This window comes from Aethalodelphis obliquidens, unplaced genomic scaffold (assembly GCF_003676395.1).
Source record: "Aethalodelphis obliquidens isolate GAN/ISIS:26980383/991018 unplaced genomic scaffold, ASM367639v1 scaffold4, whole genome shotgun sequence".
In the NCBI taxonomy this organism is placed as follows: domain Eukaryota; kingdom Metazoa; phylum Chordata; class Mammalia; order Artiodactyla; family Delphinidae; genus Aethalodelphis; species Aethalodelphis obliquidens.
The window spans coordinates 11,625,005-11,642,135 of NW_020837948.1; the positions used below are offsets into that span (position 1 = coordinate 11,625,005).

Below are 17,131 nucleotides of genomic sequence, written 5' to 3' on the forward strand. Positions count from 1 at the left end.
TTGCAAGAATCTCCAGGAACTTTCACTGCAGACGATGCAGCTCATTTATTATTCTATAAAGGATTAGCCAGCTTTCTAACATCACTAACTGATCTAAGGGAAAAATGAATGCCTTCTAGCAAAGCTTCAAAGCATTTGGTCACTTCTTTAAATTAATGGCTTTCTCTTTTTCTATAGGTTTCGTTATTTCAGCAAATGTATTTACTTTGTCATTTATGAACAAATGATAACAGAATTCCAAATTGTATAATCCAATTTTTTTTTCTCTATAGTCAGTTACTCTCTGTGAACTATCATTTTGAGGGAACTCAGGCAAAACTGCAACAACATATGGTACTTTGCTGGGACACATCTTCATGCACTCCATATTCTCATACTTCCTTGGTGTCCAGGACAGAAAACTAGATACAAGTCTCTGAGGTATTCATAAAAATATAAGAAAACTACTGGTAGTATTGAAACATGAAGTGGCTTTTTAGTCACAACGCAGGAAAATCTATACTTTCCTTAAGTTTGCACTCACACAGAGAACAGAATGGGGTTTGTGCTGACAGTGGGTCCATGCCCCACTCCCCTTGAGGCTTACAACCTAGATTTGAAGGGCTGAAGACAAGGAGAAATTTTATGATGATTTGCTGATCCTCTCAAATACCTAACACAGCATCCCATTTCTCCCCCTATGTCCATTCCCCAATAGCAGCAGAATGAAATGAAGCATGGGGCACCCAGTTACATAAGAAACCAAGAATCTCTCAGCACTGTCTGATCAATCGTTGGACATAACCACATCTTGGACCCCAATTTGCTCAACCCGGATTCAGGTACATATAAAACTTCAGCCAGCAGTGATGCATGCTCAGCACAGTCATAACTACAGATGTGAGCTACCAGCTTCCCTTAGGGCCATAGTGATCTGAATTCTCTGGTATATAAAAAAATATGAAGACGACTGGGGAAAAATGAAAAGCTCAATCCGGTTCTCTCTTTTTCCAAGTACTAATGCAGAAAAAGCAGAAATTGCATGTATATAATGTCAAATACAGATCTTCAAAATAGTTGAGGCAGATGGAACAGGTAGATTCTTTTCTCACTTGATCTGCTATGATGAATTTACAGAAGCTGGTATACATTTTCTCTTCTTTCCCTTAGGATCTTCCCCTCACTCCAGCTGAATGATGAGTTTTTGTTTGGAAAATGGATTTCTTTTCTTCTTGTTCTCAGGGGTCCCAAGGCCATTCTCCTGGTGTCCTGGGTGTTCTCCCTGGGAAGAGTAAAACCTCACAAGGCAGGTCTTGTGGGCTCCAATAAAATAGGCCTCAGGGTACCCAGAGAAGAGAGCTAGAGTTGAGGGCATGGATTCAGAGTCCCAGGTGTAACTCACACAAGCTATTAGACCATGAGGACAGAACTCTGCCTAAGTTTCCTTCAGTGGGGAGGAATGAGGTTACACCTGTTCAATACTGACCAAATGCAGGATGCACACCACCGATCCAAGGGCTGAAGCCTGGGAGAAGGCAACAAGGGGTGCCTTGGTGGAGAAGAAACCCAGTTAGAAGCTCCATTCTTGTTACCAAACACACTGAACAATCTGAAGCATACATGTTTGTGTATGGATCAACTTAAAATTTTATATTCAAAATATTAGTTAAAAAGTACTTGATAGCACTTTCTTGCCTATATAGAACCTGATATGTTGCTTCTTTAAGGTAAAAAATAACTAGAGATATTTTAAAATCTCAATTTATTTAGTGTCAGTAATCCAATGCTGATGATGTAAAAAGACTGAATTTACCTCCTCGTACAAATCCATTAGTAGCTATTGCCGAAGTAGACAATCCTGTGATAGTTGTCACAACAGTGGCCATTATTATTACAAGGACTGACAGACCTTTAGCGAAAAAGAAAAGAGACTTGAGAATACTTACACTCTCATTTAAACCTGCCACATCTAGAACTGGTTAGTCTAAGTATACTGAATTTACATTACAACCTATAAATTATCTTACTTTTATCTCATATTAGATCAAATCAGAATTATGAAAAAAGTGACATTAAGACAACAGTCTGATACAAAGGAGAACATAATGTAGAATGATTCCAACTGCTTGAATTTTATGAGGTTCAGACTACACATGCACACAGCCCTTTCCCTATTCATTCTCAAATGAATCAAGCAGTATGTCACTTCACTTACCTATTCCAGCTTGACCCACAATCCATGACAATCTAATAAAGAGCATTACTCCCCAAATGTTTAACATACATCGTACCTAGAAAAAGAGGCCAAGTCACAGATGAAAAGTAATTAAATACACAGTAAATGCTAAACTAGCCAATAGTAGGATAACATACGTTTTAAACTATAGAAGGTCCTTTCAAATCTCTTATCCCACCCTTAAAGTTTTTTTTAAAGAGCTTTATTGAGAGCTTAAATGTGAGCTAATTAAAGTATAATGTAATATACAAGTATATGTGTGTGTATGTACTTTATACACACACATTTATCTGAAGCAGAAGCAAAAGAACAAGAAAGGCACAAGGAATATTTTAAGACTTCAGCCCTAAAAAAAGGAGTTTATGTTCCCCCTTATCAATGCAAGTCAGTTTTTTACTTATTCTTTTATAACGTCTTCACTTCATGATTTCTACAGCGGATTTAAGTATTATGTAATATCTGTCAACACAAAATGCCAACTGTTCACACATCTTTCGAAAACCTACTCTTTGTAAGACAGCATCCTCAATTTATTTTTACTTTTATTTATTATGCTCGTACATAGAATACAGCCTTCCAAAATAGTAAAATCTAAGAATAGGCAAACAACACAACTCAGAGCTTAAAATACACTCTACTGATTAGACAATAAAATCACTACTAGAACTGGTATTTTTCCCTCTACTTCTCCCCTAAATGTCAATACAACTCTATATTAGTGCTTCCAAAGTCCCAATGAGACTCTCTACTCCAGTCAGATCCTTAGTGCCTATTCAAACACAGAAAAAGAAAGTAAATCTGAACCTTAATCACCTAAACCTGTCTACTGAAGTGATCTCAACACTTATGTCTCCTTTATTCTGTTGCTTGTTAACATCTATACATTTCTCTTCAAAAGACAATACAGTAGCAGGAAAGGAAGCAGGCACATTTCAGCTATATTACCTGCCCAGCTTTCTTGATTGCGTTGCTCTCATCAATTTAATAGCTTCATACTTAATTTTTGAAAAGTGACAATATGTGAGATTCAGAAGAGGTTATAAAATATAACTTAGAAGTAATCAAATATAATTTGATTAAATTAATAAATATATTTACTTCACTGAATTTAATACCCACAAGGAAAGGAGGTGCAAGTATTCATTTGGTCCTCCATAACAATCAGATAAAACCGTTTAAAAAAGAGAAAGCATTATCTCGAGAATGATGACATTAGGAAGATTGTATAATAAACAGAAATGTGTAACTCTAAAATTAAGTCTATAGGTACATACTAGCACACCCTTGATCCAGCCAAACTTCACAACTCCTTTACTTTCCGCGGTATATGTGACCACAGCCTCTCGGGTTGGTGTACTTTCTTCCCCGTTTGCAAAGCCATCCTCAAAAGGTTCCTGGTTATAAGAGGAAATGTGAATTATGCTTAAGAATTATTTAAAATTTAAAATCACCTGATAAAAACAAACATCACTAAATACACTTAGTGTATTTACAAGAATCAAGGGTTTCTGAATATTTTACCTAAGGACTGAGTTTTAAAAATTTAATTATCATGAAACCCATTTTAATAATTTAAACTTTTAATTACATTTTGGTGGTATCTGGAGAACACAAAGAATACTATTTGCTAAGTATAGGCTAACCAGGTCAGTCAATTCAGACCTTGTCTCTCCAGCCACAACTTTATATTGCCTGGATGTCACCCTTCCCCTATCTGGACTTTCAGTGTTAACAATATAAAACTCCTCTTCGTCACCAGTGAACAGTTTTCCCTTTATAGTCTCTGACAGCGGGACTCCGTGGATCCCAAGATTCACCCCTAACTCCTGCCTTTACTCACTCCTGAGTTCAGTCACTCAGCACTCTTCATTCTCTCCTTTCTAATTTTTCTCAGATTCAGACGTGAACTGGTTGACACAATGCATTTTCACTAGTGTTTCCTTCTAAGGCTTTTATGTTTCATGTCTGATTCTATAATTCTTAGTTTTTCTTCTTTATATTCTCTCTTTCCTTCTCTCCATGGCTCTCAACTTTTGTTCAGTCCCAACACACCCAAGGCACATGACAAACTTCCAAACCAGTGGCAGTGCCTTAAACAGATCATGAAGGGTGGAAGGGTGTTGGGAAATAGAAAATGTTCTAGATCTAGAATCCTGTCCCTAACACTAGCCCCATAGTTCTTCCTCTACCCATATCTCAACAGCAGGGAACAAAGTACAGCTATATTTCAAACATTCAGTCTTTAAATGAAAAAGAGCCAACTAAATTAATTATCATTTAATCCTGAACACTGTGATCTAGATTTCCTACAATACTTTTTTAAGAAATCATTTTCAGTGGTTATACCCTCTACTGAATTCTGAATATAATTTTTTTCATAGAAATGAGCTGCAGCAAGTTCTGTGTTACAACAGAGAAAAAACTATGTAATAATCCAAACTTCCTTTTTCTCTTTGACTTCTGTTAACCAAGTAGACTCATTTAATTCCCTTAATGCATTATTGCTATATGGCCTTTCAAAGTGCTATCAACCTAGATCAGCTCTTATATTCCATATTTTTATAATGTACCTACTGCAAATTCTGAGATTTTTAAGCAAAAGAAGAAACAGTATAATAAGTTAGATGCAGTAATTTCTTTAAGTATATTTTTTTTGAAATTATTTTACCAAGGCTCTTTTAAATAATCAAATTTTAAACTAATCTCCACGTTTACGCTAAAAGACATAGCTATAACTTCAACTACATGAAATACATGGAAAATAACTCATTTTAAGATTACTAAGAACTTAAAAATGAACTTTAATGTTGACTAATTCTGATAGCTCACAAACTTTTAAAAACAGATCCTAAGAGAAATAAATCATCATAATTTCCCTTACAGCACAGTTTCATAACTACTGTCTACTGTATCAAATGATTATTGTACTTTAAAAAGGATGCCCCAGGCTTATGGCATATAAGACACTTCATAAAAATTCTGTAATCACCCCAATCTTCTATACTTTTTAAAACCGCCTTACTGAGCTCTTATTCACATACTCACCCATTTAAAGTGCATATTTCAATGATTTTTAGTATATTCACAAAGTTGTACAATTATCACCACAGTCAATTTTAGAACATTTCCATCATCCTAAAAGAAGCTCCACACCCGTGAGCAGTCACTCTCCATTTCCCCTTTTCTGAAGCTCCTGGCAGTTACTTACTGACTTTCTATCTCTATGGATTTGCTCTTCTGATATTTCATATAAACGGAATAATGCAATCATACACATGTGGCCTTTGTGTGCGGCTTCTTTTCCTTAGCATAACATTTTCAAGGTTCATCCACGTTATAGTACATATCACTCTTTTTTATTGCCAAATAATATTCTGTTGTATGGATATACCCCATTTTAAAATCTGTTCATCAGCTGATGAACATTTGGGCCTATTCTACATTTTAGCTATTATGAATAATGCTGCCGTGAATATCTGTGCACAAGTTTTTGTGTAGACATGTGTTCTTCATTTACCTTGGGTATATACCTAGAAGAATTTCTGGGCCATGAAATACTTTTTGCAATGACTATTTCTGGTTGTCTTTCCCACCTCTTCTTTTGTATCAGTCTGCAGACTGTCACTCCTCATTTTAGTCCATGTGTCTATTTTTATCCCTCTTTCGTGCTTAGAATTTGGTATAAACATGGAAACCAGTAATAGTTAAACGTGTGAGAAATACGTACAAACAGGAAAAAATGTAATCGGGGCCTGTGTAGCTCAGCAACCCACTTTGGCTTTACGTCCACTGTTGTTTATGTTCTATACAGTAGGACATCACTGATGAATTCCCCCAACGCTGCCCCCAAAAAAGAAAAAAAAGAGAATTGATGGCTCAACTGTTCAATTATTCAAATAAAGCCAGAACAAAAATGTTTGCCTATTAACTCAATCAACTTTAAAGTAGACAGAAGTTCCTTAGATTTCACTCTAGGATATTTGGTGCTCTTCAGTTATAAAATAACATAAAATATTATATAACCTGCAAGTATTACAGGAAAATATAATGCCTATAATAATACACAAGAAAATACAATGCCTATAATTATACACAGAGAGATATTTCTATTCCCATCTCTATTAAAAGAAAACTAAAGATGTGTGTACTTAATAGGCTACTTTCTCCAAGGCTAAATTCTGATGTGCATGTCTTTTTAATAATTCAGAAGCAGGCAGGCGTCTTAATATTTTTGCTGTATTTATTAGAATTCCACCTGAAAATTGAAGATCTAGCAATAATTATACCGGTTTCCACAATACTATGAACAACTATATTCAAAAAACACCGTAAGATTTTTCTGCATGTATAACATATTTTAAAACAAAAATGAATCCAAATAAAATTTAAGTTTAACTTCCTTATCATGTTCCAATAGCTCTATTTTAAAAAGTGTTATTAATCTTTAAAATACAATTCAAAAATTAAAATGAATTGAGTATGTTATTTTTTATATTTCAATCAACAGATTTAAGTTAAATAAAATTGGGTTTATATTTATTTCCTGAAATAACAGGAAACCAAGGTAGAATACATTTTGTTTCTATAAATACATTAGTTTCAGAGAAATAAGGAAATTGTTGAGTATGGCGTTTTATCTACACACACACACACAAAATATTGTATATAAATCTTATTACCAGGAAAATTTCACATATACAATTATGAACTATAAATTATACTGATAGAAAAGTACATAAATAAAATCTTCAATCTACCTACCATTTTCAGAGAAATGAAGGGTTTGTGTTTTTTACTGTTTTTCACATAATGAATACAATGTCAAAAATAACAACATGATTTTTTGGATAACACCGTATTAAATGAGGTGGAACAAACTAATTTAAATTTATTTGGGGAAATTATCTTTCAAAAAGTAGCACTGTAAATCTGAGTCTACAAAGCAAGGATTAAGACTGGGCATGAGGGACTTCGCTGGTGGTGCAGTAGTTAAGAATCAGCCTGCCAATGCAGGGGACACGGGTTCGAGCCCTGGTACGGGAAGATCCCACATGCCGCGGAGCAACTAAGCCCATGCACCACAACTACTTAGCCTGCACTCTAAAGGCTCATGAGCCACAACTACTGAAGCCCACGCGCGTAGAGCCCAGGATCCGCAACAAGAGAAGCCACCACAATGAGAAGCCCGTGCACTGCAACGAAGAGTAGCCCTCGCTCGCCGCAACTAGAGAAAGCCCGTGCACAGCAACAAAGACCCAAAGCAGCCAAAAATAAATTAAAAAAAAAAAAAAAGACTGGGCATGAGAACAAGAGTGGGGAAGAGAGGAAGAGACAGAGGAAACAATGGAAAACACAGAGAGGTAGACCCTCAGTAACTGGAAGGATTTCTTAATTTGAGGAGCCATGAAACACAGAGTTCCACCAGGCTGTTAAAAAATTCATGACTGGAAATTAGGAGAGGGGCCAGGGATAAAGAGCTAGTGGGTGAAGCTATGGAAAAAGAATGAAAAGAGAAACTTTGGGAAAGAAAACCTGAGTAGCTGAGCATTTTTCTGAGAATACAGAAAACATAAGAATGAAAGGGAACTCTGGTTTCCATGGTCATTTATTTCTTTGCAGGGAGTAGAGAAAAGGAGAATTTCTGCACTGTGGATACTCTCCCTTGTATATTCAAATTTCTACCTCAACTTGATCATTCTTTGTCCTCTAACCATAGTTATCTTTTTGCTGCACACCACACACCCCACCTCCAAATGTCCAGCCAAACGTGCTGAAATACTACCCCACGTTCATCAATGCACACCAACCTGGCTTCACCATGCCACAACACTGGAATAGTTTTAAGACATCCAAGGACTTCTCTGCTACCAAATCTAATAAATCTAATGTACAGTTTTTAGTCCCTGTCTCAAAGGACTTTTGAAACAGCTCATGATACTGTTGACAACTCCCTCTTTCTTCAAACTTCTTTTGAAATACCACACTCTCTTAGCCTCTTCCACCCAGCAGTTAAATGGTAAGAGTCCTTTCAATACTTGGTCTTAGACCCATCTCTTTTTTTCAGTCTGTTTCTCCTATGGTCATCTCACCAGACCTGTAGCTTTAAACACCATCTGTATGTGATAAGTAATAAGTGACGGCTCCCATACTTTTCCAGATCAGACCTCCCCTCTCAATATCAGCCCTGTGTGTAAAATACTGATGTTGCCACTTTTATAGTTCATTACTTTTACTACTCCAATTCTTACCAAATAAGAAAAAAGAAATTGTCAGTGTACTACAAACAACTTTCCTCTAAATGAAAAGGAGAGGGAAACAGTTTCTCTTTTTTGGATTAGTTTTTAATTCTTAAAGGTTTCAGTGGACACTTAAATATCAAAAAAGGTATCTGATCAGAAAGATAGTATGTTCTAGACTCACAGATTTAGAGAACAAACTTATGGTTACCCATGGGGGTGGGGGGAAGGGGAGGGGGGAGGGATGGATTGGAAGTGTGGGAGTGACTTGTACACCCTGCTATATTTAAAACAGATAACCAACAAGGACCTACTGTATAGCACAAGGAACACAGCTCAATATTCTGTAGTAACATAAATGGGAAACGAATTTGAAAAGAATAGATACATGTATAACTGGATCACTGTGCTATATGCCTGAAACTAACACAACATTGTTAATCAACTATGCTCCAATATAAAAATTTCTTAAATAAAATTAAAAAAAAACTTTCCATCAAAAAAATTCTTAATAATTAAAATCCTTTATAATGTAAATTGATTTTAGATTTATTCTGCAATACACATCTTAAAATTTTAGTTTTTCAGTTTCCAATATCCAAAAATTAACTTGTTTTGAATTCACTAATTTAAATTACCCTTTACATATCAAAGGTCATAACTCACACTCTGCTTGACCTAAAAAAAAAATACAACTGAACACAAAGGCTAGGCTTACTGATGATTTCTCAGTAAAAAAATTCTTAAAAAAATCAAGCTATCGTTTCTTCCCTAACACCAGAATTTTCTTCAGTATTTTAGAGACAACCTAGGATGAAGACAGATTTTTTAAAGTGATGAACAATAAAGCTTTAGGAAAAAATACTTATCCAAGCTTTTAAAAAATTACAATTAGAAACCTTAACACTGCTTTCACTGGCTCTGTAACCGAGAGTGCAGTATTGTCTTCTGTGTACATCCTCATCATGGGCACACCAACACACTTTTCATTGATAAATGCTTTAGGTACACATTACACTAAAATGTCAGTTATTTTCTTTCTTCAGACATCCCAGTTACTAAGTCCACAAGACTTTCATCTCAAGTATACAAGGCAGTATAGATGGTCTCTGCGACATCACTGGACAAGGATGTTAATACCCATGAAAGATGATTGTGCAGTGCTCAGAATGATTTATGATCATGTTTTGTCCAAAGTTGAATAAAGGTGCTTATCATTGTACAAAGAAAAATCAAGACTGTCTAGACAGTGCAACTTTTGAATACAGTTAGAATAAAACACATTTCTGGCAAAGCCTATTACCAAATATATTCATTTTTATACAAATTTATTCGCTTTTTTATAGTTAAACTGGTAAAGACTTGGCAAAAGTATCTTAGCTCAGCAATTTCAGGCCATAGTAGGCAAAAGACAGTAACCTACATAATTTTTTTAAAATTTGGAAGGAGGGGAAAATGTTTGGGTTTTTATTTTGTCTTACTGGTGTTTCAAAGAACAACTGAGCAAAGCTGTACCAAACTATCTCTTTAGGTCTATGGCTGCTACAATATTGTTTCCAGGTAGACTTAAGGGTGCTCAAATATGGACACTTTTTGAAGAGGGAAATGTACCAGTCCCTTAAAGTAACTTCTGATATTTTTCTGTTACCTGAAGATTCTACAGTTGCAAAAAGCAGTTTCTGAGCATAAACCACAACTACATCCTTCCACTCATTCATTAAACAAATATTTATTAATCAGTTTTATCAAGAACCACACTAGGGACTTTTCAGCCCTCCCAGAGTTGATATTTTTATAGTAGAGGCTAAAGATCATGGGTAGGTTTTCTATCTTCTATCCAGGGCATTTTCTACTATACCAAGAAGCCTCTATTAATTGTTTAATCCAGTTTAAAAAAAAAAACAAAAAACGGTTGATGCTTCTTTTCAAGTCACAGCCTCTCTGTGACAGTCTCCTAATCTGTAAAATGGAGATAATAATCCCTGACCACCTGTACCATTTCCTTGGAGTCTCAAGACTGTAAATAAAGATCAATGTGTTACAGCCACATAAAGCAGCTGAGGTTTCTTGGGCTTGACTATCAAGCCAACTGATACAGCTTGATTATAATACAGCAATTTAAGTTTCAGTGCCATGTTAGAAATGTAAAAGTGTGACTCACAGTTACACACTTCAAAAGGCTTAGTAGGAAAATTATTCCTAGATGGCCTGGCTTTTCAATGCCCAGCCACTTCTCAACAAGAACAAGATTACACACTCAGTTGACCCTATCAGAGCAAAGGCAGCATTTTCTTTTCCCTGAGGCTGTACATGCTCTCAGCGCCCAGTCAGTGTTGCTCTTGCGGCACCTGCTGGGAAGCTCAAACCCAAATATATTCATTTTTTATGAATGTTATAAAAAGGTCCTCCATGTTAATACAGAGGACCAAAACCCATGCCAGTGAGCACCCCTTAACTCCTCTTGCAACTAAGGGTCCTCCTCCTTTTGTCCCCACACTGCATCTCTGAAATATATCTTGCATTAAATCTTGATCATGTTTTATGGATCCATTATGAATCCATGCTTCTGTGTTAAGGTTCATTTATTTAGAGAAACAAAATTTTCTTTTTTTATTTTCTTTTTTTTTCTTTTTGGCTGTGTTGAGTCTTTGTTGCTGCGTGTGAGCTTTCTCTAGTTGTGGCGGGCAGGGGCTACTCTTCGTTGTGGTGCACTGGCTTCTCACTGTGGTGACTTCTCTTGTTGCGGAGCACGGGCTCTAGGCACGCAGGCTCAGTACTTGTGGCTCGTGGGCTCTTGAGTGCAGGCTCAGTAGTTGTGGCGCACGGGCTCAGCTGCTCCGTGGCATGTGGGATCTTCCCGGACCAGGGCTTGAACCTGTGTCCCCTGCATTGGCAGGCACCGGGGAAGTCCATAGGGAAACAAAATTTTCTATTAGCATTATCTCTGCAACTGGAAAGTGGTTATTAAACTAATACATTAACTTACATAGTTAATGTGAGGATTGGGTAAGATAAGGTATTCGTTTACATAAAAAAAAAAGCTAAAATTATTGAAGATGAAGAAAGCTGCAAAGGAATAAAGATAGGATATGAGATGGCTTTATTTTTTCAATATAACAAAATTATATGTATTGGCTAATCATTTTCTGGCTGCCACAAAATATGCATCAAACAATCATTTACCCTGCCAAATGAAGACTAGGGAACTACACTGCATCCTAGCATTTTGATCTATGAAATAAAATTTGGATCCCAATCACAACTGATGTTACTTTTTTACACAGTAAATCAACCTTACCAAATAATCTTAAGCAACAGAAAAAAAAAAAAACTACCTCAACTGGAAAACAACATTGTGGGGGGCAGACATATACCTTATAAAATTTTGCATGCATTTAACAACTACTTATTTTGAAGATGTTATGTACAGGGTAGTAGCTATGGTAGAAATAAGAGAAATTTTTAAATATACAGAACTGTCTACCCTCATTCAAATTATCTGATTTCAAATTATTCTGGCAGACCATATCATCTAAATGCTAAAAATTTCTGTTAATTACAACTACCAAAAAGGTCAGAAGTTCAACATGAAGGGTGATCACACATAAATAGAACTGAAACAATAATCCATTCCAGAAGTTTTAAATTCTCCCCAATTAATATTTGTACTAAATGAAAAACAAGATGGAAAAGCGTATTTAGCAGTGTAACAATCTGCCTCTTCCATCTTTTTCTGAGCAATTCTCTTACTATTTCCTATAACTACAAACACACTTGGAAAATATAACAGGGAAAAGGATGACTTTTTTTCTCCATGACTTTTAAAGAGTTTGACTCTGGATAAGAATTGATTTATAGGTTAGGCAATAATTTGGTTTTGCATATTTGGGGTAAGGTGAACCCTGGCATAGAATCCAACCCAATTCAAGTTTATTGTGATATACACCAGATTTTTTGTTCTAAGTAATATTGCAAGATACATCAAAATAGTAGTTTTTCTACTGTCAAGAAACAAAAGTTTCATACAAAATACAGTTGTACATAATCTAGGTTTGGCTATCCATTACTCATGGGGTAAAATAAGAATTCGTAGTATAGGAGACCCTCATAATCTCTCCGGCTTCCTTTAATTACAGCCAACATTTACTGAAATACTACTGTGTTCCAGACACTTCCCTAAATGCTTTCACACCCTATTTCCCTGAACTGGCACATCTTTGAGAGACAGATCTAATCTCCACTTAACAAATGTGGGAACAGTCTTTTGACAGGTTAACTTACTCCAAACCGTGTAGCTATTAATGTGGCAATGCAGAGAATCTTCTAAATGGTAGAATTCCACATATTACAGGGAGCCAGGGTGAATTATTTAAAGTTACCTATTTTGGACAAGGAGACATTAGACAAATCGCCCAACTTAAGAAACTGTCCTGCTCAAACTTCCCAATTCCTCAGCTATTTTCGCTCTTTACCTTGCTTCATCCTTCCCTCCTTCCTCTGCTTCCAAACCTACAGAAGCTAAGGATTTCTGACACAGTTCTCATAAAAATGACAGCAGAAGTTCTGCGCTGTGTATGACACCAGAGGGTATTTTTAAAAATTTCTTTGCTCTTTGTAGAAATTCCCCCAGGGTCTACAGTGTATGCGAAACTCTTTGCCCTACAGGACTGTTACAGACAGCTGGATCAGACCTCCTACGGAGGAGAAAAAATTGCTAGTGTACAGATATAACCCACCTGGAAGGCACGTAAAATGTTTAATATGAAACTGTGTCCTAAATAGAGTTATACGAGTTATTTAACTTTAGGAGCTTATTTGGAGGCTATGGTGGTAGACAGGGTAGTTAGACCAATAAATCGTTCAGTTTCTATGTTACCTAGAATTTTCTTTTTCCAATTAAAAACCGACATTAGCAGCGCAAGCTAGCAACTCCTTCTGATCAAATGCTCTTGGTCATACTGGGTTCCTTCTTCCCGTACATGCTTTACCATTGCAACCTCTTCACCCCTGGGTCCACTTACACATCCATGCCCTTTCAGGAAGCCTTGAAAAAGAAAATTATCCACACAGAATCCTTGAGATTTGTCATCAATGTTTTATTACCACACATAGTAAGATTTGACATGATTAAAGAAAAAGTAAATATTAGTCTGTTTTAGAAGTCTCTGTATTTTTCCAGTCATACACCACTTTATTATTTCTATTAATTTTCCTTGAAGTTTTTTATACACCTTCAAAATCCTATCCTGTAAGTTAGAAAATTTCTGAGAGTTCTATCAAATATTTAATTTGATATAATACTGCTTTATTGCTGAAATGTTGATTTTAAAGTATTTTCTCCTGGGGGACTTTTTGCCTGCTATTCCCTGTCTTTAACACACTTTGAATATGGCTGGCTCCTTCTCAAACTTTAGGTCTTAGCTCAAGTGTAGCCTCCTTCCCAGACCACCCAACATATAGTTTCTTCTCAGCAGTGCCCCTTTTTTCTTCTTCATAGCATATATCACACCCAGTAATTATTTTTTTTATTTACTCAGCTCTTGTAATATATGTACCTACCTCCACTCCTTCAATGTGTATTAAAATGGAAGGTCCACAAGGGTACAGACCTCTCCCTGTCATTTTTAATCAAAGACATAGTGAATGAATATTGAGTCTTTATGGGCAATCCTTGTTTTCCAAATAATGTCCTGAAATAGTAACAAGTAAAATTTTAAGCGTCTGCTCCTGAGTCAGATCCAAGTTCAAAATCTAGCTCTGCTATCACTAGCTATGTGAACTCTGGCAAATTGTTTAACACCTCTGGCCCTCAGTTTCCACATCTGTAAAATGGAGATAATATTACCTATCCCATAGTGTTTGAGAAGATAAAGTGAGAAAATATCATGATTGTATAGAACACAAAAACTCTCATACACTGCTGGTGGGAATATAAATTGGTACACAACTTTGGAAAAGAAGTTTGGGCATTATCTTCTTAAGCTGAAAAAAATGCATACCTTTTAACCCAGCAATTCTAATCCTAGATATATCCCTATAGATAAACAACACTTAAATGAAGTAGGACACTTATATTAAAATGTTCGTATCAGCATTGCTAAAAACTGCGAAGGACCAGAAACTGTCTCAAACATCCACAACTACAGAATTGTAGCATTTCATATAATGGAAGATAATTAGCAATACAAATGAATGAATTAAAAATACACACAAACATAACAGTGAGCAAAAGATGACAGATAAAAAAGCACTGTATGATTCCATATAGTTTTAAAGCAGGCAAAACTAGACTAATGATCTTCCAGAATACATAAAGGTGACAAAAACAAACAAACAAAATACCAAGACCCAGACCCAAATAAATGATCACCATTAAGTCAGGACAGTGGCTACTTTTGGCACAGGGAGATCAGTATGGGGTGCACAGAGGGTTTCTGGAGTGCCAGCAATGTTCTATTCCTTGATCTGGGTGGTGATCACTTGATTAAGTTATGCATTTAGTCTTTACATTTTTTTTCTCTGCTATATACCACCATTCTAAAAAGACCTTTAGGGCTTCCCTGGTGGCGCAGTGGTTAAGAATATGCCTGCCACTACAGGGGACACGGGTTCGAGCCCTGGTCCAGGACGATCCCACATGCTGCACAGCAACTAAGCCCATGAGCCACAACTACTGAGCCTGTGCTCTGGAGCCCACAAGCCACAACTACTGAAGCCGTGTGCCTAGAGCCCGAGCTCCACAACAAGAAAGGCCACTGCAATGAGAAGCCTGCGCACCGCAACAAAGAGTAGCCCCCGCTCGCTGCAACTGGAGAAAGCCCACGCAGTAACAAAGACCCAACACAGCCAAAAATAAAATAAAAATTTAAAAATAAATAAATAAATAAAGCAATGGGCAAAATGTCTAAAAAAATAAAATAAAAAGACTTTTAAAAGATTAAAAAACAAAATGTATTAACTGCTTGGTACATTGTCTGACATTAACAGGGTAAGTGGTTGATAAATTTTGGCTATTATTATAAACAACAAATAAGTGATTATTTCAACTGCCCATGGGGTGAGTTTAAATAACTGGATGTTGAACAAATACACAAAAATAAGTACTGCAAAACATTATTAATCTAGACTCTACTACACTGCTTCCTATAATACTGGCAGTTTAAGATTACCTCTAGAAGAATAAACAAAAACACTGACCTATATATAGAAATGTGGCATTTCCATTCTGAATGGTGGTAAAAGATTTATTACCTACACCATCAAGAAGTCAATAGGATATAGTGTGAAGAACCTGGCTTTGAGGACCAATGATCACACTACTAGAAATCTTTTGTAACTTCTCTAGTGCTAAAAATGTGTTTAATAAATGAAAGCTTCCTCCCTGTGCTGTTTTCTTTGGTGGCACTGATAAGCACATCATAGCAACACTAGCTAGGGTTAATATTAAATTGCACAGTAGGAGAACAGAAGCATAACTTGTGGGCCTAGCTTTATTTAAGCAAATTAAATCACTGTTACTGACACTCAGAGGAGTGGGGAATCTTCATTTCAGGGCACAGTTAGTATAAAAGAATTCACTGCTTTCTTTACAAGCAGCATATTATTGATTTAAAAAAAAAAACCAAAATTACACTTCAAAAAAGTTAAAGTTCACCAAAAAATGGTATTTAAATCCTAAAAACAAACTTCTGAACTAAAGTATCCATCAAGATATTTTAGATAAATATTTCTCATATAGTTTAATAGCATCTTCTTAATACCAAAGTAAGCTAAAGTGTTAAATTAATATTATGAAACAAAGCCAAATCACTAACTAAAAATGGACGCATACATATGCAAATTTAGATGCCAAAGTGGCTGGGCTTATTCTAACCGTTTTTTCTTTAAGTACTAGCCAATTATATCACCCCAAAGCTACCAACATTTCCTATCCGTGCTGTCGGTGATTGGTGTATTCAGTGTAATGCTCCCCATACAGACTATGCTCTCAAAACAAAGTATTGTTTTACAGGAATCCAATCTGCTCTGGTTAACAATGGTCTATTAATATCCAGTGGCATTAATGCAAAGCTCAAAACTCAAGTGCCACAGATAAAAGTGGATGCTGTGACCATGTGACTTTACAATGAACCAAGTCAGAACTGCTGATTGCAGTCAAAGAATTCAGTCCTCTACCTAGCCCATCGTGTTCAAGACTGAGTTACAACAAAATGCATTATGCATAGCATAATTTATACATTATTTCAAATCCCACACAACTTGCTAATGTCAACAAATAGCTTAAAAACATTTTAATTCAACTTACCAGAAAACTTATATTATTAAGTGATACTGGAAGGTATAACTGTGTCATTTACATTTCAAATTGTTTTATTTTTAAAATAAGGAGAACCAAAAGTTGTCAAAGATATAAATATATGACTTAGCAATATCCTAAATGGGTAAAGTATTAGAAAAGCAATATACATGGAGAACCGCGCGATAACAAAAACTACATTTAGCACGTGGTATGCACTTGATAGTTCATGTATTTCTCACATGAATATGTGCTATTTCTCACTATGAATTATCATCTTTCCCATTTTCTATAGAAGGAAACTGAGAATCTGAGGTGACAAGTTCTTTTTCTGAAGGTTACACAAGCATTAAGCGGAAAGGCCAAGATTTAAACCCCTGAATG

General features: G+C 35.9%; 1 protein-coding gene across 1 annotated transcript in view; it reads right to left on the reverse strand.

Moving 5' to 3' along the window:
• The window catches only part of SLC12A2 (solute carrier family 12 member 2), a 109,041-nt gene that overhangs the window by 77,327 nt on the left and 14,583 nt on the right, over positions 1 to 17,131 (reverse strand). Inside the window, exons 2-4 of the mRNA XM_027098712.1 lie at positions 3,490 to 3,609; positions 2,195 to 2,270; positions 1,793 to 1,888 (exon numbers count right to left, since the gene is read on the reverse strand). Of these exons, the coding sequence (XP_026954513.1) occupies positions 1,793 to 1,888; positions 2,195 to 2,270; positions 3,490 to 3,609 (292 nt within the window). The remainder of the gene's footprint in view (positions 1 to 1,792; positions 1,889 to 2,194; positions 2,271 to 3,489; positions 3,610 to 17,131) is intronic.